This window comes from Suncus etruscus, chromosome 6 (assembly GCF_024139225.1).
Source record: "Suncus etruscus isolate mSunEtr1 chromosome 6, mSunEtr1.pri.cur, whole genome shotgun sequence".
NCBI lineage: Eukaryota > Metazoa > Chordata > Mammalia > Eulipotyphla > Soricidae > Suncus > Suncus etruscus.
Window position 1 is genome coordinate 24,275,191 of NC_064853.1, and position 27,567 is coordinate 24,302,757.

Genomic DNA, 27,567 nt, shown 5'->3' on the forward strand with positions numbered 1-27,567 from the left:
TCAGTCTCACCACTTGTGGATATTTTTATTTTACAGCAGAGCCCACACAAAAACTCTTCACCCCATGTTTCAGAGAAAGAAAATGAAACTCAGGGAGTGAAAATCATTCAGAGTCATGAAATGGGACAAAGGCACAGCTGATTCAGCTCCGTGTGTGCAATCCAGGGTGCATATGTCTGTATGTGTGCACGCACAATCTGGTGTGTGTGTGTGTGTGTGTGTGTGTGTGTGTGTGTGTGGTACGTGTGTAGATACTCCAGGGGACCCCTCCCAGCCCTCACACCAAACATTGGTTCCAGGGCCCGGATGGAGGAAGGGTGGTTCTTTATTGTCAGGCTGGCTGTGGGCAGAGGCTTGTCAGCAGGAGACGTCTGGGCTCACAGCACCATGCAGGTACAGGGCTAGAAACTTCCTGAATGTCTCTGGCTGGAAACCAACGGGCCCAACAGGTTCCTGGAAAGAACACAGCCCATTAGGAGCTTGCCTGGTCCCACGACACCAATTACCACAGAGGTCGTTTTATATCAATCTTAGATACCCAACAAGAGTAGACGCCTCCTCGAAGGCGTCAGACAGAAGAGTAACTACTGGGAGGGGAGGTGGTAGGGCCAGCGCAGGGAACATGAAGCATCATGGTGCCTTTTGGCCAGTCTCCTGCCACCAGGGCTCTGTTCTCATTTCAACTATCCCCACCCATGATCTGCTGCCCCTTTCACATTGATCTCCCCTCACACCACAGTTTCACAGCAAGCTCCCTTTCTCTGGACCAGGCCTGCGCCAGAGCTGAAGCCCCAGAAGTGACCTAAATGTGGTTTGGGTTTTCAAGGGACTCAGAGCAGGTAAAAAGAGGTGGAGGCCACCATGAAGCTGGGGATGGTGAGGGAAAAACACTAATGCACTGGCCCCCGACATGCTAGAGGCCACTCATGAACAAACAGTGCCAACGGAAAGTCAAATGGAATGAAGACTTCAGAGACCAACACATGTGAGGGCCTCCAGAAAGGTGAGAAGGAGGCAAAGCTGGAAGCCAGGTCAGTTGGTGGGACAGGGTCAGACAAGGAGAAGACCTGAGGCAGGAGACATCAAGCTGCAGCCATGAGAGGAGAGGAGAGCAGGATTAAGGGCAGGGAGTACTGCGGTGAGGTTGGGAAGACAATGGGTGGGATAGAGACAGGGCTTAGACCAGGGCCTATCAAGGGAGAAACAGCCTTGGCAGATCATGGAGTTCTCGGTGTCCCATAGAGACACTGCTCAAAGGCCCAACATCATGACTCACAGACCTGCTCAGACTTGGGTTCCACCAGGCATGGCTGTCACAGGCCCGGCCTGGTCCTCTCATTCTCTCTCATCTCCAATTTACTGTCTTTTGGGGGGTTGAGCACTTCTGACATCCCATTATAAACAGTCCTTTTTTCCCCCTTATTTTTATTTTATTTTGACCACATCCACTGATGCTCAGAGCTTACTCATGGCTCTGGATCACTTCAGGTGGGTCAGGGGACCATATATGATGTTGGGGATGGAACCTAGGTTAGTCATGTGCAAGGCAAACACCTTACCTGATGTACTATTGACCCTGAATATTCTTTTTTTGTTTGTTTTGTTTTTAGATCACACCCGGCAGCGCTCATGGGTTACTCGGGGCTCTATGCTCAGAAATCGCTCCTGGCAGGCTCAGGGGACCATATGGGATGCTGGGGTTTGAACCACCATCCTTCTCCATGCAAGGCAAATGCCCTACCTCCATGCTATCTCTCCAATCCCCCTGAATATTCTTATGAGACTTCCTGCCCACTTTGGGGAGGGTAGACTGTCAGCTGGGCCCTGAGGTAAATGTGTGCAGGCTACGCTCCTGCTTCATGGGGATCAGTGAATAAAAAAAGTCATAGGTTTCAAGGTGCATGAAACAGTATTTGCTGGAGAAAAACATGCCAGCAGGTAGTAACACTGCGTGACTGGGTCGTAACGGACCAGGGCTAAAGAACCCCTCCCAGACACATCCCAGCATTAGTTGGAAGACGGATGGGGTTGGATCAAAGGTATGGTCAGAAGGAAGTACCACGGGGTAGAAGGGGAAGAGGTGGCAGGGCAGCTGCCAAGCCAGCAGGCGGGGAGGGAAAGAGTGGCCTGGGGTGTGACAGGACCGAGTTAGTCCTGCAACAGCAACCCAGGGCTCCAGTTCCCAGGCCAGAGTGTGGCTCCCAGTGACATCTCTACCATGAAGCACTCTGAGACGGGTCATGGAGGCCACACTTACCACAACCACCTTCTTCCTGATTACAGGGCGACACCAGAAGTGCTGGTAGAGGAGTTGGTCTGAGTCCATCCAGACCAGATTCTTGATGCCTTCTTCAGAGGCCAGATCTGTGGTATTCAGCTGGAAGACCAGGAACTGGAAGACGCGTCCATCAGTGCCCACACTCTGCACCACGACGGGCTGCTCCAAGACTTTGGCATCGGGCTGAGAGAAGCAGGCAAGTTCATCAAACAGAAATGGGGACACAGCACTGGTACACGATGGCACTGCCTGAGAACAAATGGCAGTGCCGGCAAGGCCCTGAGCTCTAGCACCACATGGTTTGTGAGCACTGGCAAAAGAGCAGCACTGGAAGCCCTGGAGCATGGGCAGGCTGGGCAATGCTGGCCTCAGGGACACACTTTCCCATGAGTGGCTCTGAGCCATCAATACTGCCAGGTATGATCTTTAGAGAATCAATCAAATGTCCTCACCACAGGAAGTGGACACAGTGCAGGGTCAGGCCTGCCTGCCTCACCTACAATTTATCATCAGCCCCAGCAGTTAGCCCATCCACTGCTCACGGAGCAGTCGTGCTCAGAGACAGAGGCCAGGAAACCCCTCGAGCTCATGGTACCAATGGAGGGTCCGTGAGCAAAGACTCTCATCCTGACAGAGGAGAGAGCAGACTGGCCGCAGATGGTCCTGCAAGGCAGATGCTAGATCATCCATCTTGCTCCTTCAGACTGGCACCTGGATGCCCTAAGATGGGCATCTGACCCAGATTTGGACTGTCTGCTAGAGTGACAGAATCAGGGTTTGGGGTGATATTAGTTCCTTTTCTTTTACTTTTTTCTCTATTAGCAACTGGCACTGTGGACCCTGTGTGTCAGGGCCATGTACTTCACCCAGTATCACTTCGAGTCCCCTCTGTCTAGCAGTGTGGGGCCATCCAAGAGAGAGGAAGAGAATTCAAGAGGCTTGGCTGTTCTCATGCCACCAAACCTCACATTTCTGCCTTCAGCTAACACCCAGCATCCCTTTCACCCAGAGTCACACAGTCATTGAGAAACCCATTCTTGGGGCTGGAGCTATAGCATAGCAATAGGGCGTTCGTCTTGTACGTGGCCAACCACAGACTTCACTTCGATTCCAGGCATCCCACATGGTGCCCCGAGCCTACCGAGCAACTTCTGAGTGCAGAGCCAGGAGTAACCCCTGAATGCCGCCAGGTATGACCCCAAAACAAACAAATAAAAACAAAAAAAAGAGAGAAACCCACTCTTCACCAGCCACACTCTAAGAGTCTAAGTGGTGACAAAAAACCCCAGCAGGTCCACACAGTAGAACTCCCCAGCTCAGAGGTGCAGCCCGTACCCCCTCGGAGCTGGAGCCCACCGTGAGGAGGAGCTACGCCAGCCTTCAATGTGGGCCACACAGGGACTCGCTGGCCTTACACAGACCTGCTCTTAGCTGCATGAGAAATAAATAAGAGAAAAGTACCTCTAAGCGCTAGCTGAGAATTCCGTATTGACTCTTATCTCTCTCTACAGATCAATAAAACTGCAGGTAGTACATAAATTTCTCAGCAATTTTACCTTTTACATGGAGACTCTTCCCATAATTGCTCAACTTCACATCCCCGGGAATAATTTGTGCCCGGAGGGTGGGGGTGCCTCCCCTCCTCTCCGGCTGGGTGGCAATTAGTGGCACTGCTGCTCCCCAGGTGCTACTGCCAAGAGCTGGCACAGAACTGCCAGTGAGCCTGCAGGCTCTGGACCTGGCATGTCATTCTCTCTGCCTCCTGCCTCTGCCCAGAGTCAGGCAGGGCACACGGTTAGCCCCAAAGCTGGAAGAATCTGGGCTCTCCAGGCTGCCTCTTTGACTACCAGCTAGCTATGGGGCCTTAGGCCAGTCACCTCACCTGTCAGAGCCACCAAATATGGAAATAGAACAAAGACAACCCTCCCGGACACATCAGCAGATATGACCATCCCAGAGATGCTGACTTTGGGCCAGTTACTGGGCCACCTTGAGACTCAGTTTCTTCATCAAGAAAATGGTTCTTTCTTTTTTCTTTTTCTTTTTTTTTTTTTTGGGGGGGGGGCAGGCCATGCCTATCAATACTCAGGGGTTACTCCTACATCTATGCTCAGGAATTATTCGTGGCAGTGCTTGGGGGACCATGTAGGATGCTGGGGATCAAATCCAGGTCAGCCACATGCAAGGCAAATGCCCTGCCTGTTGTGCTATGCCTCCAGCCCCATCTTTGTCCGGAAGATGAAGGGAACAGGCTGTGCCACACAAGAGTCTACAAAGATTAACATTTCAGCACTGGGTTTTTTGGACTTGAACTTCAGCCACCATCACCGTGCTGGCATGAGAAGGCGGGCTATCCATCAGGGCTAGTGGAAGCCTGAGAACTCCTGTTCCAACAAGTTTCCATTCAGAGCTCAAGGTGGACCAGACTCTGAGACACACACACACACACACACACACACACACACACACACACACACACCCTGGGAGAACCCTGCCTCCACAAGAATACTTAGAATCTCACCATCCAGGATTTAGGCACAGGCACATACGCACACACACACACACACACACACACACACACACACACACACACACACACACACACCACAGGAATACTTAGAATCTCACCATCACACACACACACACCCTGGGAGAACCCTGCCTCCACAGGAATACTTAGAATCTCACCACACACACACACACACACACACACACACACACACACACACACACACACACACACACTCTGAGAGAACCCTGCCTCCACAGGAATACTTAGAATCTCACCACACACACACACACACACACACACACACACACACACACACACACACACACACACCCTGGGAGAACCCTGCCTCCACAGGAATACTTAGAATCTCACCACACACACACACACACACACACACACACACACACATACACACACACACACACTCTGAGAGAACCCTGCCTCCACAGGAATACTTAGAATCTCACCACACACACACACACACACACACACACACACACACACACACACACACACACACACACACACACAGGAATACTTAGAATCTCACCACACACACACACCTGGAAGAACCCTGCCTCCCACAGGAATACTTAGAATCTCACCACACACCCACACACACACATCCCTGGGAGAAAGGAATACTTAGAATTTCACCATCCAGGATTTAGGCCCTCACTGAACCTGGAAGCCCAGCAGTACTCTCAGAGCCACTCCACCTACTGGTCCACCCCAAAACCACCCAAGGTTTGTGTGCCCCAGGTTTGCTCTGGCTTGGGCTTCCATACCAACAGCCCCCCAGAGCCTTTGCTCCAGGCATGTGTGTGTGTGTGTGTGTGTGTGTGTGTGTGTGTGTGTGTGTGTGTGTGTGTGTGTGTGTTGTTTTGGGGGATCTCTTGAGTGTGCTGGGGGCCAATAGGAGGGTGTGTGTATGTGTGTATGTTGTTTGGGGGATCTCTTGAGTGTGCTAGGGGCCAAAAGGAGGATCATGCCCAGTGCTGAGGGAAGGGGCATATAGTGTTGGCCCAGGACTCAGGCCCCAACTGTGCCAGCCCATGTCACTGCCTGGAGAGCTCTAATGCTCACTCAGCATCTTCTGGTTCCAGGGAAGCTCTCTATGCAAGGGCTCCTGGCTAACACCTGAGTCCAGAATCTGTCCTGCTCTGTCTAGCTTCACTTCCTCTTGCCTGTCCCATGGGCTCAGTGCTCTGGGTCTGAGAACACAGAATGTAGGTAGAGGAGCAACATAGCTGAACAGTCTCAGGAGTGGGCACACTCTGTCCTTCCCTCCACTCCCTCCTGAGTAATGCTGGGCAAGTGGATGGTACCCTCCAGGACCCAGGGAGTGCAGACCATAATGAATCCTATAGGCAACAGTGACTACCATGAGAGGAGTCTGTAGGGCAAGAGAAGGGCCTTGCCCCAAACCTTCTCCTTCCACATTCTTTTTTTTGGTTTTTGGGGCCACACCCATTTGATGCTCAGGGGTTACTCCTGGCTAAGCACTCAGAAATTGCCCCTGGCTTGGGGGCACCATATGGGACGCTGGAGGATCAAACCACTGTCCTTTCTTGGCTAGCGCTTAGACACCTTACCTCTAGAGCCACCTTGCCAGCCCCAACATTCCCTTTCTATGAAAGAAGGCATGAGACCACCTCATATAGCAACTCACATACCCCATAGAGGCGCCGCGCCTGCACCAGGGCACTGCCAAAGGCAAACAAGATCATCTTGGCCCGCAACTGGTCTGGCTGAAATCGGTGTGGCCGAATGTTGGCATTCTCCAGGAAGTACAGGGTGTGGGGATTCGGATAAGGATAACCGTCCTGGAATCCTGCAAGACACACCAGGCTGCACAAGATGGAATATACAAGCCAGTCGGCCCTGAAGCTACAGGAAAGTCACTCAGTGCAGCTGTTAGATTTAGCAACAACTCAGGGGAAGACACATTTCTGCATTACACCCGAGCCAAATCTGGCCCTGTGACTATTGCTGAAAACTAAGTTCGTCCAGGTACGCAGCCAGGACCACTCATTTACATGTCTTTTGCATGCCTGTGAAAGAGACCATATGTCTGCACCCTTGCAGAACCTCAGTTTGGACTCACTGACCAACTGCCAGCTTTAACTCAACTCCTGTCTCACATGCAAACACACAGACGACAGAAATAGTACTAGAAGAATAACTTGAAACCCAAGGTAATTATTTAGTTTTGTTTTATTCTGGGAGGCCCAGATGTCACTCCATGGTAAGAAACAGCCAAGTGGATTGGCGGATCACTACAAGGACCCCAGAATGAGGTGCTGCAGGCTTTAGGGCTACACCTGGTGATGCTCAGGAGGCCATGCCAGGAATACACCCTAACCTCTGAACTACCTCCTGGCTCCCAGGGTCATTGTTTTTAAAAGAAACATATTATGGGGGCTGAAGAGACAGTACAGCAAGTAGGAGACTTGCTTTGCACATGACCAACCTGGATTAAATCCCTGTCACCCCATATAGTCTTCTGAGCCCACCAATAGTGACCCCTGAGCACAAAGTCAGGAGGAAGCCCTGAGCATAACCAGGTATGGTCCAAAAAAGTAAAATAGTGAGCTAAGGCAAGATAAGTTCTGAGAGGCAGGGAGGAGATAGAGGGGGCTTGAAGGAGACGCCCAGGCAGAGAGGGCACTAGACCATGTACCAGAGTCTACCTGGGGACAGGTGAGAACAGAGGCTGGGCTGGGGTGGCCAGTCAGAGGGTCATGAAAACAGACTGCATTGATATGGGCTGCAGCTGTGAAACGAAGCTAATCATGCTGCCACTGCCTTTGCCAAGGATATTGGAGGGGACAGTAGAGGAGATGGTGGGGAGGACAGCTTATACCTAAGCTCTGGCCTGACTAGGATGTGGAGGGCTTGGTTTAGTAAAGTTTAAAAAAATAGGTGATGGAGAGATAGCATGGAGGTAAGGCGTTTGCCTTTCATGCAGAAGGATGGTGGTTTGAATCCTGGCATCCCATATGGTCCCCCGTGCCTGCCAGGAGCGATTTCTGAGCATGGAGCTCAGGAGTGACCCCTGAGCACTGCCGGGTGTGGCCCAAAAACCAAAAAAAAAAGAAAAAAAAAAGAAAAAGAAAAATTAGCACGTCTTCACAGTCTGTGGGGCATCCTGAGTCCTTGAAGGAGCTAGCCAGTGTCTCTAGGGTACACAAAGAGAGGGGGCAGCTTTCCAGGTGGCTGTTCATAATGAGAACATTAAGTACAAGGTCAAAAGCCTACCCAAGACCACCTCACAACTCTAAGGCCCGGAACACAGTCCAGGGTTCGAGCCCCAGCATTGCTGAGTGGCCCCTAAGTACCACCAGGTTTATATCTCCTGAGTGAAAAACCAACTCTCTGACAGCAGAGTTATTAAGAGCAGTCAGCCTGAGAAGACCACAGGGTACTCCTATGCCTGCTTTCTGTCCTGAAAAATGGGAGGAACAATCCCTGGTCCAGAAGGCCAGGAAGGATCAGCACAGTGAAAGATGATGGGGCTCCACTCCACAGTCAGCACCTCACCTGTGTCATCCTCAGTATCATAGATGTTGCATTCCTGAAGGCCGAGGGTGTGAGATATGGGGTAGAAGGTCTCAAACACATGACTCCTAGTAGCTTCAACCTCCTCCTTGGAGGCAATGGGTGGCAGAGGGTCCTTGGAGTACAGTCGGGATCCGCTAGGCCCATGGACCTGCAGGAGAATAGACTCTAGAAGGGGAGAAAGACTGTCAACCTCATCTGCTCTGAAGCCTTTCCTCAGCAGAGCGGAATACAGGTTCTCAAACTTATTTGAGAAGAGGAGAAAAAAATCACTCAGCACCCTCCTGAATATCTCCAAGAACTAACACCGTTAAGTGAAAGGGCTCCTTAAATTGCACCTGAGACTTCTGGTCCCTGGATAGTTCCAGCACCTCTGAGGTTGCCTGCACCTGGCCTCGTTCCCCAAACACTCCCAGCTCCCCCCATCAGCTTGACCACAGAACCCCATCTTGGGGTGAACTGGTTTATCCTAGCCTTCTTTACAGGGGATCAAACAGTGTAGACACTTCCTGAGTCCTCTTTTTTTTTTTTTTGGTTTTTGGGCCACACCCTGTGACGCTCAGGGGTTACTCCTGGCTATGCACTCAGAAGTTGCTCCTGGCTTCTTGGGGGACCATATGGGACGCCGGGGGATCGAACCGCGGTCCGTCCTAGGCTAGCGCAGGCAAGGCAGGCACCTTACCTCCAGCGCCACCGCCCGGCCCCTTCCTGAGTCCTCTTTACAATGACCCTGACCGTTGGTGCCCTCTGTGATGCAGCCTCTCTATGCTGGAGACCTGAGACAAGAGCTCTTTCTGCTCTCATGAGGCACAAAGGGCCCCCAAGAAGAGGCTCCATTGGAGATGGAGGGGAAATGTCACCTTTTCCAATAATAAGCCCTAGGGCTGGGCCAGGCCCAGTCACACTTGGGACCATAAAACTTCAGGGAGGTCATCCTGGGCATAATGTGGTGCCAGGCCAGGCAGCATCCCTGGCCTCTGCTCACTAAAGCCAAGAAAAAAAATTTTTTTTGTTTTTGTTTTTGTTGTTGTTTTTGGGACACACATGGCCATGCTCAGGGGTTACTCCTGGCTCTGCACTCAGAAATCGCTGCTGGTGTGCTCGCTTCAGCAACACATATACTAAATTGGAATGATACAGAGAAGATTAGCATGGCCCCTGCGCAAGGATGACATGCAAATTTATGAAGCGTTCCATATAAAAAAAGAAAAAAGAAAAAAAAAAAAGAAATTACTGCTGGTGGCTCAGGGGACCATATGGGATGCTGGGAATCAAACCAGGCTTGTCCCAGGTTGGCAACATGCCAGGCAATCACCCTACCGTTATGCTATCATCCCGGTCCCATAAAGCCAAGAAAATGTATCCAATGATCCATCCAACATCAGTTCAAGTCATAGTAACCCAATATGTCCTCGGACATTACCCCAGATCTTCTGAGGGGTAGCCTGTTCTGGGCTGAAAGCCATTGGATAAGGACCCAAGGGGCAAAAAAAGGGGAGGCCGGGGCTGGATGGTGGTGCAGGTGGTAGGGCATTTGCTTTACACGTGTTAACCTAGGGCAGACCTCGGTTCGATCCCCCAGCATCCCATATAGTCCCCTAAACCAGGAGCAATTTCTGAGCACATAGCCAGGAGTAACCCTGAGTGTCACTGGGTGTGGCCCCCAAACCAATAAAAAAAATTTTGTTTTTTGGTTTTTGGGTCACACTCGGCAGTGCTCAGGGATTACTCCTGGCTCCAGGCTCAGAAATCGCTCCTGGCAGGCTCAGGGGACGATATGGAACGCCAGAAAACGAACCACAGACCTTCTGCATGCAAGGCAAACGCCTTACCTCCATGCTATCTCTCCAGCCCCTAAATAAATAAATTTTAAAAATGGGAGGCCTTAAGGCCGGAGAGATAGCATGGAGGCAGGGCAATTGCCTTGCATGCAGAAGGATGGTAGTTTAAATCCTGGCATCCCATATGGTCCCCTGAGCCTGCCAAGAGGGATTTCTGAACATAGAGCCAGGAGTAACCCTTGAGCGCTGCCGGGTGTGACCCAAAAAAACAAACAAACAAACAAAAAAAAAATGGGAGGCCAACGTTTCAGTCAAGAAGAAGTGTCAAGCTGGGAAGATGCCCTGTGTCACTGTATAGTCCCCTAAGTACTGCTGATGTGGTTCCCAAGCCCAAGTCACTAAGGGAGGAACTGGCATCCCCAAATACAACAGCAGAGCAGTTTATGGTCCACGGCAGACCTGGGGAAATCCACACTGCTAACAAGCATCCGTAGGAATGAGGGATGGACAAAAAAGCACCAAGATTGAAGACTGCAGGTAATTGAAGCCAGGGACCGGGCCTGAGATGGCCGCCGCATTCAGATCAACACGTCTAGCCCACAGAGAAGTTGCAAGTAACAGATGGACCTGACTGCACTGAGCCTGGGCAGCTCTCCCAGAGCATGGTAGCAGCACAGCCAGCTGCATGCTGACAAGGAAAGAAAAGAAGAGCTTATATAAAGACCCCCAACTTGGCCCTGGGTTATCTCACTGAATTCCCTGGGGTAGAGAAAAGGGCAACCATGCTTGTGGGGGTCATACCCTTTTCTGCACACAATAGATGACTCATGCCTTACAGCGATCTCTGGATGCTCCTAAACTGGGGGCTGTCACTCTCCCCAGAGTCCACCCCAACCCCTCCTCCTCCACTGACAGCGTTGAATGGGGCAGCTTAATCAGAGGAGAGCCTTGTTGATGGGAGTCCCACAAGCACTCCTTTACTTCTTGAAGCTCACTGACTTCTTCCATGGGGCCTCACCTGTGCCAAGTGAGCTCCCTGCTAGGAGTCCACGCTCAAGGAGGCAGCTGGAGAAATGGGACCAAGATGCCCTGAAAATCCTCAGGATTCCATAGGTTTCCCTGCTCTAAGATGTCCCCAGGAGAACCCCAACACCCTTCCCCCCAAATATGGGCACTGTACTCATTCATTCACCTGCTTGAGCTGTCACCTCACAGACCGTTAGTTCTGTGGACAAAGATGAGTAAGACACGGCATCTGCTGCCAGCCCTGGTTCAGTGAGGCATATAGAAGTGCAGCTCGGAATGACACTAGCGCAATAGGCCTTGGGATGAAAACTGGCCTGGAATCGAGAGCACGTGCCCACCCACAGTCACAGAGAAAGGGCTCTGAATGGACTCTCTCTGTCTCTGAGAAATAGGAATTACCCAGATGAGCAGGAAAGAGTACTCCAGATAGCATGTACAGCACATGCAAAAGCCCGAAGTATAAAAGCTTGACAGGGCCTCAGCTCCCCCCCCCCCAATGCAAGTGACTAAAGAGAAGAGGGTGTGGGGGGGGGAAGCAGAAGAGAAGATTAGAAAGATTAGGTGGGGGCTGGAGCTCTAGCATGTACCCGGGTTTGGTTCCCAGCATCCCATATGGTCCTCTGAGCCTGCCAGGAGCGATTTCTGAATGACGCCAAGTGTGGCATGACCACCCCCCTTAATAATAATAATAATAATAATAATAATAATAATAATAATAATAATAATATTAATAAAACTAAAAAACTAAAAATAACTAAAAAAAGAAAGATTAGGTGGAGACAAGGGTGTGAGTTACCACAACAATAGAGTTGAGATCTTGGAGCAAGAGAGGACATGATATGATAGGGTAAAGAGATGGGCACTTTAGGAAGAGCACTCTAATAGCTGGATGGAGATTAGTCTGGAGAAGAGTAAGGGGTCGAGCAACAGAATAGTGTGGCATTTGGTATGGCATTTGGTTTGCACACAGTCAACGTGGGTTTGATCCTTAACACCCCATATAGTCCCCAGCCTGGAGGAGTGATCCTTGAGCAGAGAACCAGGAATAAGTACTGTGTACCATCAGGTATGGCCTGGGGGGCAGAGTAGGGAAATAGAGAGAGACAGAGACAGAGAGACAAAGAGAGAGGTAAAGGAGAAAACATTCGCAGGCACTTACGGCTTGTGATCAAATATGGGGGCTGCATAAGCTTTACTGCTTCCTTCCCATCATCATTTGTAAACAACAACAAACGGGTGAGTAAACAGTCTTGGCAAGAAATGCCTTAAACAATAGGCAAGGCAGAGTTTGTGAAAGATGCCTAGGGTATGTCTGAGAGCAAAGAAATGGGATTAGGAAGGACGGGAGGAGGAATGCAAGCTGGAGGTAGGAATGAATCAAAGATGGAAAAAACAGGGGCTGGAGCGATAGTGTAGCAGGTAGGGCATTTGCCTTGCAAGCAGCTAACCCAGGACAGACCCAGGTTTGATTTCCGGCATCCCACATGGTCCCCCAAGCCTGCCAGGAGCAATTGCTAAGTGCAGAGCCAAGAGTAATCCCTGAGCACCACCAGGTGTGCCCCCAAAACCTAATTAAATAAATTTTTAAAAAATGGAATTAAAAAAGATGGAAAAAACAGTGTTTCTAGAATATTCAATACCAACCTCGATTCCAGGTAGTGGACAGCGAGAAGTTCTGGGTACAGACCCGCCTTGCCAGGGAAGGGAACTTGAGAATCTGCGATTTACACAGTTGTATCAGGCTTTCCACTATGACCGGGCTGAGAGAAAAGAAGAGACATTTGGAGACACAGAATGACTGGGCGGTCCCCAAGAACCCCATAGGTGATCCAGACCTAGGAGACCCTTACCAGTAGGTCTCCCTCTTGGGGATGTCCTCGGTGGAGTGCCAGAGACGGGCGTGAGAGATGGCATTGAGGACACGCTCATCTTGGTTCTCGAGGTGGTTTCCTGGATCGCCCGCAAGGCTCAGGACTTTCTCAGGGAGGCCTTCAATGGACTTGGTTTTGGTCAGCCACAAGGCCTGCTTGACACCTATCAGGCAGGCAGTCAGTCACAGACAAAAAGGAACAATTCAGGAAGAGATAATTGAGCCTACCAGGGAGCAATTGGAGGTTTGTGGGGGGGGGGGGGGGGTGGAGGGGTGGGAGAGGAAGGTCACATCAACCAACTGAGCAAGGGGATTGATACATCTTGTGCCATCTGAAGATTAAGAACTGTGAGTAAGGGGCCGGAGAGATAGCATGGAGGTAAGGCGTTTGCCTTTCATGCAGGAGGTCATCGGTTCGAATCCCGGCATCCCATATGGTCCCCTGTGCCTGCCAGGGGCAGTTTCTGAGCCTGGAGCCAGGAATAACCCCTGAGCACTGCCAGGTGTGACCCAAAAACCAAAAAAAAAAAAAAAAAAAAAAGAACTGTGAGTAAGGAGTGGCAGCTAGGAGAGGCAAAGCACATTTCAACTGTAGGGGCAGCCTTCCTGCCAAAGGAGGGTTCACATGGCCGCTAGGATGACTGAAATCTGGCTGCTAAGGGTTCATCTACTGGCCACAGAAATAAGCAGAAAACTCTGGATGGGACTTGCTGGTTCACAGATGTGAACCTAATGAAACCTAGATCCTGGACAAAAGTGACAGTACTTGCCTTAAATGTAATTAATCCACAATGCTGTATATGGTTCTCAGGAATAATCCCTGAGCATAGAGACAGGAGTAAGCCCTGAGCACCATGGGATGTGATTTAAAAAAAAGGGGGGGGGGCCGGAGAGATAGCACAGCGGTGTTTGCCTTGCAAGCAGCCGATCCAGGACCAAAGGTGGTTGGTTCGAATCCCGGTGTCCCATATGGTCCCCCGTGCCTGCCAGGAGCTATTTCTGAGCAGACAGCCAGAAGTGGCCCCTGAGCACCACCGGGTGTGGCCCAAAAACCAAAAAAAAAAAAAGAAAAAAAAAGGAAAAAAAACCCAAACCTAGATCACTACTATTAATCAGCACCTCTATCAAACTCTATCAGACTTGTTTTAGGTGTAGGCCCAGCAGTCAGCCCTTGCTGCTTTATAAAGAAAAAGCAGGTTTGGGAAGTCATTTTTAAATTACTAAAAAACCTTGAGTTTTGAAGCACATAAAGCATATTTTTTCACATCTCAATAAAGACTCTATGTTGTTATTTATAAATAGACTTATATATGAAGCAGCCCTTTGAAAGGTCCCATTGTATTTTTCAAAAGGATCATACTGATCATTCTAGTTACTATACAGATTCCACCACAAGCCTTCAGAACCTCTTCCTAGTCTTACAAAAAAGTGAGTTTCCTGGGTTTGTTATTGTTTTGTCCTGTAGAAATGTGAAATGCCTTTTTGAAAATATTTTTCTCGGGGCCGGGCGGTGGCGCTCGAGGTAAGGTGCCTGCCTTACCTGCGCTAGCCTAGGAGACGGACCGCGGTTCGATCCCCCGGCGTCCCATATGGTCCCCCAAGCCAGGAGCGACTTCTGAGCGCATAGCCAGGAGTAACCCCTGAGCGTCACCGGGTGTGGCCCAAAAACCAAAAAAAAAAAAAAAAAAAAAAAAAAAGAAAATATTTTTCTCTAGGCCAGAGGTTAGCAGTCTTCTGAAAAGGCCACAGACTGAATATTTTCAGCTCCTAGTACACTGAATCTGCCTTCACTACTCTGCTGCTATGGCCAAGAGCAAAAACAGGTAGACCAAGAGATAGTGCAAGGGTTAAGGCATTGCCCTGCATGCTGTCACCCCTAATTTAATCCCTTGTGTGATGCCAGGAAAGTCCCTTAAGCACTGCCAGGAGTGACCTCTGAGTACAAAGCTGGGAGTAAGTTCTGAGCACTGCCCCATGCCCCAAAACAAAATTATAGGCAATAAGTAGGCAAGGCTGTATCTAGTTCTATAGACCAGGTCCAGGACCAGTTAGCCATAGAAGGGACTGTCCCTTTATTTATTTATTTATTTATTTATTTATTTATTTATTTATTTATTGGTTTTTGGGTCACACCCGGAGGCGCTCAGGGGTTATTCCTGGCTCTATGCTCAGAAATCGCTCCTGGCAGGCTCTGGGGAGCATATGGGATGCCGGGATTCGAACCATCGACCTTCTGCATGCAAGGCAAATGCCTTACCCTCATGCTATCTCTCCGGCCCCAACACTGTCCCTTTAAATAAGACCCTAATCGTGAGTGGCTGCTAACCCTATAAAAACCTCCCCATGTTTGGCCCTTGGAGGGCAGGAATAGAGATTGTTGGCAATTGGAAGAGAGTTGGAGGAGCAAGAGGAGAGACCACTGGAAGTCGGAAGAGACAGCTGGATAGTCCCAAACCCAGATCTCTCTTCCTCTATCTTTTTCTGGCTTAGGGGTTTATTATAGGCCCTGGGCTTCTCTAACAAATAATACTGTGATATTTGTCAGTCTTGCCTGCAAGGCCCCATGGACTCCAAGAGTGTGAGCCCATCTTGAGCAGATCGGATCTGACAGTTGTGTGTTAATATAGACACATCTATGAGAAGGCACTAGCTAGTCCATTATCTTGTGCTTCCATTTGGACTGTTATTTGTGGAGAACCAAGTTCGAGAGAGACTCTCCTTTTACCAAGCAGAAACTCAGAATACGTTCTTCATATTCAACTCATTATTTAATTTTTCCTTCATGCTGATTTCGTCGCCTGTCTATTTTTTTATTTAATCTGTGTTGGAGGGCCAGAGTGATAGCACAGCGGTATGGTGTTTCCCTTGCACGCAGCTGACTCAGGATGGACTGGGTTCCATCTCAGGCATCCCATATGGTCCCCCAAGGCGGGAGTGATTTCTGAGTACAGAGCCAAAAGTAACCCCTGAGCGTCACCAGGTGTTGCCCAAAAACCAAACGCCCCCCCCCCAAATATGTGTTGGAAAATTTATATAAGCTGCCCAAAATACTTAAAAAAAAAAAAAGCCAACACCATTAGAACAAGGCTCAGGTTCTATCCCTGGCATCTCATGGTCCCCTAAGCACCACTGGGAGTTACCTTGGAGCAAAGCTAGGAGTGGCCTCTAAGTAACTTTATAAGGTCCTGGGAATCAAGCTCAGGTTGTCACATGCAAGGCAAACACCTAACTTGCTGTACTCTCTCCTAGAAACTTTCCAGTGTTTTTTAAAGTATAAATAAATTAAAATAGATTTGATTCGAACTACTCTGCTTTATCTGTATAATTATTTTTGGTTAGTTTGTCTTTGGCTTGGGGTCAGAACCAGCGATACTCAGGATTTATTCCTGGCTCTTTGTGGTGCTTAAGAACCTTAAGGGATGCTGGAGACTGAACCAGGGTTGGCTGTGTGCAAGGCACTTTACCCACCATACTCCAGTCCCTACTCCAGTCTTTAAATGTTGGGGACTGTGACCAGTTTGAGGCCATCTTTGCTGTTTTCTCTGCCATTAACCCAGTCTTTTACTTAAAAGGCTGCAAGTAGTTTTTGCTGTTAAGTCCTTGAACTAAAGAGAAAAGATATGAATGCAGCTGCAAGATAAAAATTTAGTTCCAGCCTGAGAAGAGCAAAAGCTGCCTGGTACCTTATCAGAAACTAGGCCTCACTTCTTAAAATCTTCCCAAGCTAACAAGGCTGTTATTAATAAGTATATGTTACCTTGTCTGTTCAAAAAACACTGAGGCTAGCACATCTTTGCCCATCTCCTGTTAATTAGGCAGTTAGGAATGCAGCTAGAAGGTCATAAGACGTTCCCATAGAAACGACACGTCCAACACGACTTGTAAGCCCTCCTGCCACCTAGCCCACTGTCCACTTCCTTATTTTAGAGAATGATTTAATTTCTTTGTTTCTTGTACCCGGAAATATATTCTTGCCTTATATGGAGCAATGTATTGGCTTTCGCGCCAGAAGTATAATTGACATCACCTTGTACTGCCCCTTTTCTCCTTCACTATATAAAAAGAAACTGTAGCCCAATAAACTGGCCTTTGAACAGTGAGATATTGTCTTAGGCCATTTATTATTAACCTCTCTCAGATTTTTTATAGGTGTGGTTGTGATTCTACTCAGCAAAATAGGAGTGCAGTTGTCCAGAAGTCTCCCCAGCTGAATCCTGCTGGCCGGGCCCCTTTGGGGGGGCTTCAAGCACCTGCATTTTGGCGCCCAACGCTGGGCTCGAACCACTGCCACCCTCCGAACGACTCCAGGCCGGCGAATCTAGAGCTCCTTCGTAAATCGCAGGAATACCCCATCCGGGTAGGCGTTGAAACGAGTTAGCCTTTATCAAAAATTTAAAACTGCAGTTTTTTCCAGTCGTTCCGATCGCCGCCCCTCATTGGCTTTTGGGGCTTAGCTCATAGGATACGTTACCATGGGCTCATTTCAGAGTATAGAGCTTAAATTCATTAAAGATATACAGTCTGAATTGAAAAGCAGACATAGAGGTTACCAAAAAAGATATTTGTAATTTTTTAATGTTTTGTTTATGATGTTTGCCAAAAATCTTGTGTTCCGGGGCTATCGCTTTAAATATCTCAGTTCCTCCCTCCTTTAACCCTTCATCTTCACTTCTGCCTGCAATCTCTGTGCTGAAATCCTAAAAGAAAGCCCGCAGCTTTTTTTTTTTTTTTTTTCTCTCTTCCCTGCGCTGTAAAGCTCTTGCCAGCTGGCGGGCGAAAATTCTGGTCTCTAAGCTCTTAAAGGCGCAGTGCACATTTTCCAAACCCCAGCTTGTCAGCAGCTCTGTGCCTAAGAGTCACTCTCCAAAGTCTGTGTTACAGCAACTCCCACACACGTTGCTGCTTTCTGCCCCCTCCCTACAACCTGCCTGCTCTCCTTCCTAATGGCGAGGACCTTCCCCCGCCTCCACCTCAACAGCCCTCCACTTCCCTGACTAATGCTTCTAACACTTCCTTTGCCTCAAAGCTAAAAACTGAACTGCCCTTAAAGATCTCCCTAGTGCTTCTCGTCTATACCCTGCCATTGCCTCAGCTCCGTTACAAGAGCTCGACTCACACGATGTTCAAACACTGGAAGAACAAGCCCCTTACACGCTCTCCTGCTTAGAATCTAAAAGCTGAACTCTTTGTCTCCTGGGAAGCTAACTTTTTTTCTCTTTCCACTGCAAAGTCCTTGCAGACAGGCAGGAATTCTGATCTCTAAGCTCATATAGCTGGCCTCGCCTCTTTTCATACCTTAAAGGCACAGCACACACTTTCCAAGTCCCAGCTTGCCAACATGGCTCTTGCTGCCCTTTGTGCCTGGAAGTTGCTCCCCAGAGCCTGCATTCCAGCAGCTCCCCCACACCGGCAACAAACTGTTGCTGCTCTCTCCCCCCGCCCTTTCTGAAAGTCTTCCCCCGCTTGCTTAGCAGCCCCCGCCGCCGCTCTCTTCTCAAACGCACCTCCCCTCTCACCACTCCCCCTCTTAAAGCTATAGAAATGAAACTACTTGGCCGAATTAAAAATCTTAAACAAATCTTAAGCCTTCAAAAACAAACTGCTTCTCTTAATGCACAAGTTTCTGCCCTTCAGGATTTCCCCCCACCCTACTGTCCAGGCTGCCACTTCAGCAATCAGCAAGCAGGGCGGAAAAAAAACCCCCCCCATCCCTTAGAATAGGAATGCAGCCCTAAAATGTTTTTCTAAGATAAAGACCACAACTGGTAAAGTTATAAGGATTCAAAAACTGCTCATGTGATATATATAGTAAAAAATTGTCAGAATCTTGTTGTGTTTCATAAGAAGCCTCAAATAACTGTGAAGTTTGTAAATTAAATTATGCAGCATAAATGTGCCTTTTCTAAAAGCATTTGTGTAATTAAGTTTTGTGCATTGGGTGTTGTACTTATTAAAACATTGGAAATTAAAAAACCTTCTAAATTCAGGTCTGTAAGAGTTAAAAAATATTCTCTAGGCAGAAAAAGCAACAAGGAGATAACAGCAACACTCCCTTTTTTCATGCCTCTCAGAAATTTTACAACAAGGTCATAATTCTGTCACTTGACTTGTAATAGCAAAATATTGGTAAAAGAAAATCTTCTTGGCGTTTTGAAATCCAAACGAACACAAAAGTGTTAAATTTAAGTCTTTTATATTTCTATTAAAATTATTTTTAATCTTAACAGTATATGAAGTTTGTAAAGTGGTTCATGTCATAGGCATTTTTTAATAGCTTAAGCTCCTTAATCTGCATTTAAATATTTCTTATATTTTGTCTCTTTCATTGCTCTTTCCTCTCCATGTTTGCTAGTCAAATCTAATAGTCAAATAACATTTTGTAACATTTCTAACTTTGTTTTTAAGTAATAATTTGTAAATATAACACAGGTGTCTTTCTTACCTCTGCATTGAAATAAACAGCAAAACTCCTTTGTTAAAATTACTGCACATGTTTACAAAGTTAATTCTTTAAAAACTAAAATATTACAAGTGAGCAAAATAAGTTGGTCAGCTTTCCTTAACAATAGTGTGTAAACATTCCAAAACTCTAGACTAAGCTTAAGCTCTTTTAAATGCATAATAAATATAGAATAATAGCCTTGCCATTTAAAAAACTTAAACCAAATAGTCTATACCTTACAAGCCGTTACACAGTTCAAACAGTGGCATAATAGCCATTTCAAAAACAAAAACAATGTAATAACTAGTTAAATAAATTTGTTCACAAATTATTGTTCATAAACTTAAACCTTAAGTAGCTTTATCCCTTTTCTCAATTTCAAGCTTAAATTTAAACTCAAAGGTAAGTACAAATAATTTTACATTTTCCAAGTTTAATCTTAAATTGTCTCTGTTTATGTTGTGATTAACCCTTTTTAAAATAATATTGTTAATTAGTATCACATAAGTAACTAAATTTTATAAGCAAATTAAACAAGTATTAAATATAATTTTGGTCTTCAGTTCTAAGTGTGTAAATACATCAAATGCCTTTAACTATATTTTATAATAATCTAAGCATTTAGTTAATTTGGTATATAATATTTTTTACAAATTATTCACTTAAAGTCTGCAAAATATAAACAGTTGTTTGTTTTTTAAAGTCAGTTTTTTATACCTTTAATAATCATAGTTCATGCTCTTGTGTTTGATCATAAAAATTTTAACACTTTATTGCAGCTGTCTTACTGTTCTACTGTAAAACCAATTTAAATAAAACCTATTCATTTACAGCAACTGTTTTCATACTTCAAAGCAAAAACTCTTTCTACAGTGCTCATTAAGCATTTTACTTAATGTTTTAAACTTCAAATTAAAATTGTTTTAAAAATGTTTTGTGTTAAATCTAAACCTTAAAATTTATTTTCAGCAAAGTTCCACTCCATCTACATTAAGTACTTCTCAAAACTAAAAAAAAAAGTTTTTCTACAAAAAATTTTTTTTCCTTCTCACAAACATGCTAGCTAAATATTTAAAAGCGCTTGTCAATTTTTTATAAAAAAGTTTTGGATCGATCCTTTTGTCTGTTTATGTGTGTGTTGTAATGAATGAAAGTGGCCACAATGTTGTGTTTAGTGTTGTTTTGTTTTGTCTGTTTATTTGTTATCCCTACCTTTTATAATAATACAATTTTCAAAGCCTTATCCATTTTTCAAATTTCAATTAATTTTTTCAACCTGGTTCGGTCTAGTCAGTTCACAAACTGGCATGTTACAACTAAAAATCATGTGTTAAAATAATGTATTAAGCTAGCTTTGTCCTTCTGACAACATGGCAGAAAGTGTAGGAGATGGTAAACCCCAGATTTCTCAATGGCCATCAGGGATAACTTTTCCCTGGAGAATTTCTGAACTTTGCAGTCACCCAACCTTCCTGCTATGTGTAAGTTCAGGCCTATAAAATATGTATTTATGGCTAAAAAATAGCATCTAGCTTTAAAATAATAACTAAAAGTTTAAGAAAAATCATTTAAGTTCAGTTTAAAAATCATTTAAAGTTTCAGTTTTTTGAAAAATTGGCAATTGTTAATTATAAAAAGTTTTTTAATGTTGAAGTCTAACAAAAAATTTCCGCAGCCTTCCACAGTCCTGTCTTCATCCACTTCAAAAGAGCCTGTCACCCCCTGCTAGCCCACCATTCCTGCCAGACCTGTTTCTAACTGACTCTGCCTAAAGAAAATGCTGAAATTGGTACTCTGCCTGGCTGTCCTTGATGCCCACTGCCACCAACCACCCCCTTCAAACCAAGGCTTCATTAATTTGTTTGCTCTACTTAACTCCCTTGCAAGACAATGAACTCTGCCTGCTTCCTCACCCTTCCAGCCCACGCTGTCCTCCAAACCCCCCTTCTCTTCTCAGCTCATCCTTGTCATAATCAACGCTTTCGCCCTCCGTCCAAACGCAGACGCCTCCAGTACCTGCTACTCACCCATTCCACCGTTCAAACTGCCTCATCAGGAACCTATCGCCGCTAACATCGTTGTTTCATCCACCACCGTCCAAAATGCGTGCCCTCCTGTTGCTGTTGCTGTTCCAGCTCCCGCCTGTCTGCCATTCCCAGAACAACAATCGCTACCGAGTCTTCAACTACACTTGGCAAATCATCAATGAAGCTGGCGACGTCGCTAACCAAACGTCCATCCTCTCCACCTCCATTCCTTGGCCTACTCTGCACGTCGATTTTTGTGCCCTCGCCATGGGTGCCAGCTCTTACTGGGGCACCCCTAATTTTCGTCTGCCTCAACCCCGCGCTATTAACAGTCATAATTACTTCGCCCTCCCTTCCGCTGGTTGCAATTCTGTTTTTCGCCGTAACCGCTTGAGATACCACTTCTCCACCTTCTATGTTTGCCCAGGACATCATCGCCCACGTTCCACCGACTATAAATGTGGCGATCATCACCAATACTTCTGCGCTTCATGGGGTTGTGAGACCACTGAAACTACCTATTAGAAACCTTCATCTTCCTGGAACCTCATCACCGTCTCTCGCCCCCCACTCACTCGTCCTCTTCCCAGCTGCGATGCATCCTCCTCTACCCGTGGTTGGTGTAACCCCCTCATCATCAACTTTACTGCCGCTGGACGTCGGCATCACTAAACTCAACCCGTTCAATGGGGACTCAGACTTTACATTAAGCGTACCGACCCTGGACTTCTTTTTTCCCTCCGTTTGCTTAAACAGGTGCCGAATTCTCACCCCCTCGCCGTTGGTCCTAACACCTTTCTTCATCCTCACTCAGGTTCATCACACTTGCCTTCTCCTCCTTTTCCTCTTCCATCTGCATCTTCTTCTCTCAGACAACTCACTTTGCCTTCAGGTCCTTCTCCGTCCTCTCAGGTTATTCTCAATCTTATGAATGCTTCTGCTCTTGCCCTTACAGATCCTGCCTATGAAAGATGTTAGCTCTGCTTTTCTCCTCAACCTCCCTTCTATGAAGGTGTTGCAGTGTTTGGCAACCTTTCCTCTACCTCCAACCCCTCTGATCTCCGCTGGAACACACAACCTCAACATGGCATTACAGTTGGTCAAGTCGTTAGTTCTGGCCTCTGCCTTAAGCCTAACGACTCTTTACTTCCTAGCCAATTACTTGATGTTTGCAACGAAACTATTGACGTCTACAATTCTCCCTCTTCACATACTTATCTATTAGCTCCCAATGGTACCTACTTTGCCTATGCTTCTAGCCTTACTCCTTTTATCATTCGTTCTTCCTTTTTCTTTTCACATGACTACTGTATTCTCGTTATTCTCGTCCCAAAAATCACCATTCACTCAGAATATACCTTTCCCTTTCCCGGCACCTCACCCTATACATATTCCTCTCAATCTCTCTCTCGACAACGCCGTGAGCCCTTCACCTCTGTTACACTTGCAGTCCTCCTTGCTGTTGGCGCTACTGGCGCTGGCACTGATATCTACTCTCTTGTATCCTCTCAATCCAACTTTCGCGTTCTCACCCAAGCAGTTGAACAAGACATTAATGAAATCAAAACTAGTCTGCAATTTCTCACAGATACTGTTAGTTCCCTTGCTGATGTTGTTCTCCAAAATCGTCGTGCTTTAGATTTTGCCCTTATGAAAGAGGGGGGAGTCTGTGTAGCCCTTAAGGAACAATGTTGTATTTTTAAAGACAAAACTGGATTAGTTAGGGATAGTGTTCAACATATTGGAGATGGTATAAAAGATCTTAACAAACATTTCAATGAAGAACAAGGTTGGTACCAGGATTGGTTTTTCTCTTCCCCTTGGCTCCACACAATCTTGTCCACCGTTGTGGGCCCTCTTATTAGCCTCATGCTGCTCTTTTCTCTTGGCCCATGGATTTTCCGCAAAATCACTGCCTTTATTAAGAACCAGGTGGATGAACAGGCAAAAACCTCTATTCAGGTTAACTACCAACATATTACCCCAAGTGACTCCTGTGAAAACTTGGCTATTATCACCAAGCCGCCTTTCCAGCCACTAAGTTTCCAGGAGATAGAGCGCATAGCTAACAAACGGAGCTCGCTCCGGTACTTGTGCTCTCGGCTGTGGAGACTCCTACGACGGGATTAGCAAGGTCCCAGTTAGGGCACGGCCCTGAAAAGGCTACAGCACATAATTCGGATCTCTGTGCACACCCACGGCGCCTGTAGCCACCTTTTCAATGCGGCTTTGGCTGTGTCCGACCTGGTCAAACCTTGTAGCCTAAGACACGGATCTACCACCCGCTCACGACTTTCCTTCTTTTATTAGAAGAGAAAGGGGGAGATGTTGGGGACTGTGACCAGTTTGAGGCCATCTTTGCTGTTTTCTCTGCCATTAACCCAGTCTTTTACTTAAAAGGCTGCAAGTAGTTTTTGCTGTTAAGTCCTTGAACTAAAGAGAAAAGATATGAATGCAGCTGCAAGATAAAAATTTAGTTCCAGCCTGAGAAGAGCAAAAGCTGCCTGGTACCTTATCAGAAACTAGGCCTCACTTCTTAAAATCTTCCCAAGCTAACAAGGCTGTTATTAATAAGTATATGTTACCTTGTCTGTTCAAAAAACACTGAGGCTAGCACATCTTTGCCCATCTCCTGTTAATTAGGCAGTTAGGAATGCAGCTAGAAGGTCATAAGACGTTCCCATAGAAACAACACGTCCAACACGACTTGTAAGCCCTCCTGCCACCTAGCCCACTGTCCACTTCCTTATTTTAGAGAATGATTTAATTTCTTTGTTTCTTGTACCCGGAAATATATTCTTGCCTTATATGGAGCAATGTATTGGCTTTCGCGCCAGAAGTATAATTGACATCACCTTGTACTGCCCCTTTTCTCCTTCACTATATAAAAAGAAACTGTAGCCCAATAAACTGGCCTTTGAACAGTGAGATATTGTCTTAGGCCATTTATTATTAACCTCTCTCAGATTTTTTATAGGTGTGGTTGTGATTCTACTCAGCAAAATAGGAGTGCAGTTGTCCAGAAGTCTCCCCAGCTGAATCCTGCTGGCCGGGCCCCTTTGGGGGGGCTTCAAGCACCTGCATTTAAATATTAGTTAACTCTAGCAACTCTTAGTTACACTTTCCCCTAAACCTACCTTTCTTTCTTTCTTTTTTTTTTTTTTTTTTTTTTTTTGGCTTTTGGCACTTAGGGGTTTTACTCCTGGCTCTCCACTCAGAAATAGCTCCTTGCAGGGGCTAGAAAGATAGCATGGAGGTAAGGCATTTGCCTTGCATGCAGAAGGAGGGTGATTTGAATCCTGGCATCCCATATGGTCCCCCGTGCCTGCCAAGAGCAATTTCTGAGCATAGAGCCAGGAGTAACCCCTGAGCACTGCTGGGTGTGACCCAAAAACAAAAACAAACAAACAAACAAACAAAAGAAATAACTCTTTGCAGGCTCAGGGAATCATATGGGATGCCAGGGATTGAACCCAGGCTCATCCCAGGTTGGCTGCATGCAAGGCAACACCTTACACTGTGCTATCACTCCAGTCCCCAAACCTATCTTTCTTAAAGGAAAGATAGGTCCAGACCCAGGGGCCTAAATCTGGTTTTAGCCCACTTGTCTGTCCTCTCCTCCTAGATGCTTGGGATCACTTCCTTCCAGTGACTGCACACAGCTGAGCAGAGAGCTAGTGACTGCCTCAGGCATCCTGGCTGGAAACACCATTGATTCAGACACATATCTTCACCTAAAAGACTCCTCTCTTTAAGGTTCATGGATACCAGAAAAACAATTTTTTTTTGTTTTGGGGACACACCCAGTAGTGCTCAGGGTTTACACCTGGTTCTGTGCTCAGAAGTTACTTCTGGTGGTGCTCAGGGAACAATATAAAATGCTAGTGATCAAACCTGGTTGGCCACATGCAAGGCAAATGCCCTACTAACTGTACTATTGCTCCGGCCCCCTGAAAAGCAATTACTTAGGAATGTAATTTCTGGATATTATGGTGCAGCAGAAAAGCACTTAGATTGGAAGTGGAGGAATATGAGTTTTGCCTTGACCTTGAATTTGAAAATACAGAAAAGGTTTGGTTTCTGATATATTGGTATATGGTATTCACTGAACAGGCTCACCTTGTAGCCACTGCAGATCTGCTTCTATACTACTAAAGTAAAGAGTGGCAATAAAACATATCATTGGTTTCCCAGGGCAAACAAGACTTCTTTTACTTATACTGTGGAATATTATCTATGAGTCATGTAGCATAATGCCTAAAAACGCAAATGCCATCTAAAGTGATGGCTCATGGGTCAGCCTGAAACTGGAGGTATATTTTGTACACTGGCACTACATAGTCTCTTTAACACTGTTGGAGCAATTGGAGCATGAAACTGGGAGTAAACACCCTCCCAAATACAAAATAATTTCTTTCTTTCTTTCCTTCTTTCGGGCCACATTCATTTGGTGCTCACGGGTTACTCCTGGCTAAGCGCTCAGAAATCGCCCCTGACTTGGGGGGACCATATGGGGCGCCGGGGGATCGAACCACGGTCCTTGGCTAGAGCTTGCGAGGCAGACACCTTACCTCTAGCGCCACCTCGCCGGCCCCACAAAATAATTTTTTTAAAAGAAAGCACTAAAGAAATAGTCCAGTGAGTGAGTAGAGTGACTGGGTTGAACCCAGTTGAACCCAACTGACCTGGGTTCAATCCCCTGCATCCCATATAGTTCCTTGAACATCGCAGAGGTGATTCCTATGTGCAGAACTAGGAGTAACCTCTGAGCACCATAGGGTACGCCCCCCCAAAAAAAAAAAGTAAAAAGGAGAAAATGTTTTTTCTTGCAAAAAATTAATATCAGGGGCCAGAGCCACAGCAGAGCGTATAGGATGTTTGCCTTGCAAACCACTACTGAAGTCTCCCTCGTGGCAGACTTGGGTTAGATCCTCAGCATTCCATCTGGTCCCCTGAACACTGCCAAGAGTGATTTCTGAGCGCAGAGCCAGGCGGAACCCCTGAACACTGCAGAGTGTGGCCCAAAATAAAAACAAAACAAAACAAACAAAAAACTACTTCAAAGCAGAGCCCTGGCTTCACTACCAATCAACAGGGCTCTGCGCACAGATCTCTTCCTGTCTTGCAGGGAGAGGAGGCAACCGCTTAGGAGATGAAACATTCTTTTTTTTTTTTTTTTTTTTTTTTTTTTTTGGGTCACACCCGGCAGCGCTCAGGGGTTACTCCTGGCTCCATGCTCAGAAATCGCCCCTGGCAGGCACGGGGGACCATATGGGATGCCGGGATTCGATTCCTCTTCCTCCACTCAATTCTTAAATGGAGCCACACCTCCAGGGTTTCAAGGGGGAAACTCAACCAGATAAAATCATCCATGTCTCAGGGAGCGGGGCTGGGAATGAAGGTAGGGGCCACTCAGTGAAGCAAGCCACTTTCCTTGGGTAAGTAACTCCAGCTATCTGGGGAACCACCTACACCCCCAAAGCAGGCGCAACCCATCTGCCTAACCCTAACATCAGTCGGGAAATGGAAATCATTCACAGGCCCATTGCACTGGCGAAGAAATCGAGACCCCCCTCCCCCCAGAGCCCAAGTCTGGCCTCATGAGAACAGCAAAGGGAAAAGGGGGACCCCCTGGTGCACCCTGGGGGCTCACCCTCGAGGAGGCGGCAGCGCTGGTGGATGATGTGGCACGTCTGATCCTTGTACCGAGGATGCTCTTGAATTGGGGTGAAGCGACGGTACTTTGGGTGCTCCCATCCCGGGTCCCAGGGCGGGAAGACTGGGCGCGCTAGCCCGGGCATGAAATGCATCTTCCCAGCAAAGGTGATGGGCTCCAACCCGGGGATTTCATAAACCCGGTCCAAAGGGGGAGGCTCGGGCTTCCGGGTGGAACGCACGCCCCATTCATAAGCTCCACGACTCGGGACCCCGCACCCCCCGAGGCTGATCCGCTTGGGGCAAGCGAGAGCTCGCCGGGAGGGCCCCGACACCAAAGCCATGGTGATCCTAAGTAGCTTCAAGACCTCCACCTGGGCGCCGCCATGTTCCTACGCGCAAGGCTTTCTGGGAG

General features: G+C 47.1%; 1 protein-coding gene and 1 non-coding gene across 2 annotated transcripts; one reads left to right on the forward strand and one right to left on the reverse strand.

The window, feature by feature from the left end:
* Positions 1–300: 300 nt before the first annotated feature.
* On the reverse strand, positions 301–27,551 carry MRPL37 (mitochondrial ribosomal protein L37). The gene is made up of 7 exons (XM_049774853.1): positions 27,151–27,551; positions 13,009–13,192; positions 12,803–12,918; positions 8,334–8,519; positions 6,467–6,624; positions 2,258–2,461; positions 301–453 (listed from the first exon to the last, which is right to left on the reverse strand). Exons 1-7 carry the CDS (start codon positions 27,494–27,496, stop codon positions 358–360), a joined length of 1,290 nt encoding a protein of 429 aa, XP_049630810.1. The 5' UTR covers positions 27,497–27,551; the 3' UTR covers positions 301–357.
* Positions 9,449–9,554, forward strand: LOC126013156 (U6 spliceosomal RNA). The gene has a single exon (XR_007497485.1). It is a non-coding gene; the product is annotated as a U6 spliceosomal RNA (small nuclear RNA).
* Positions 27,552–27,567: the final 16 nt, after the last annotated feature.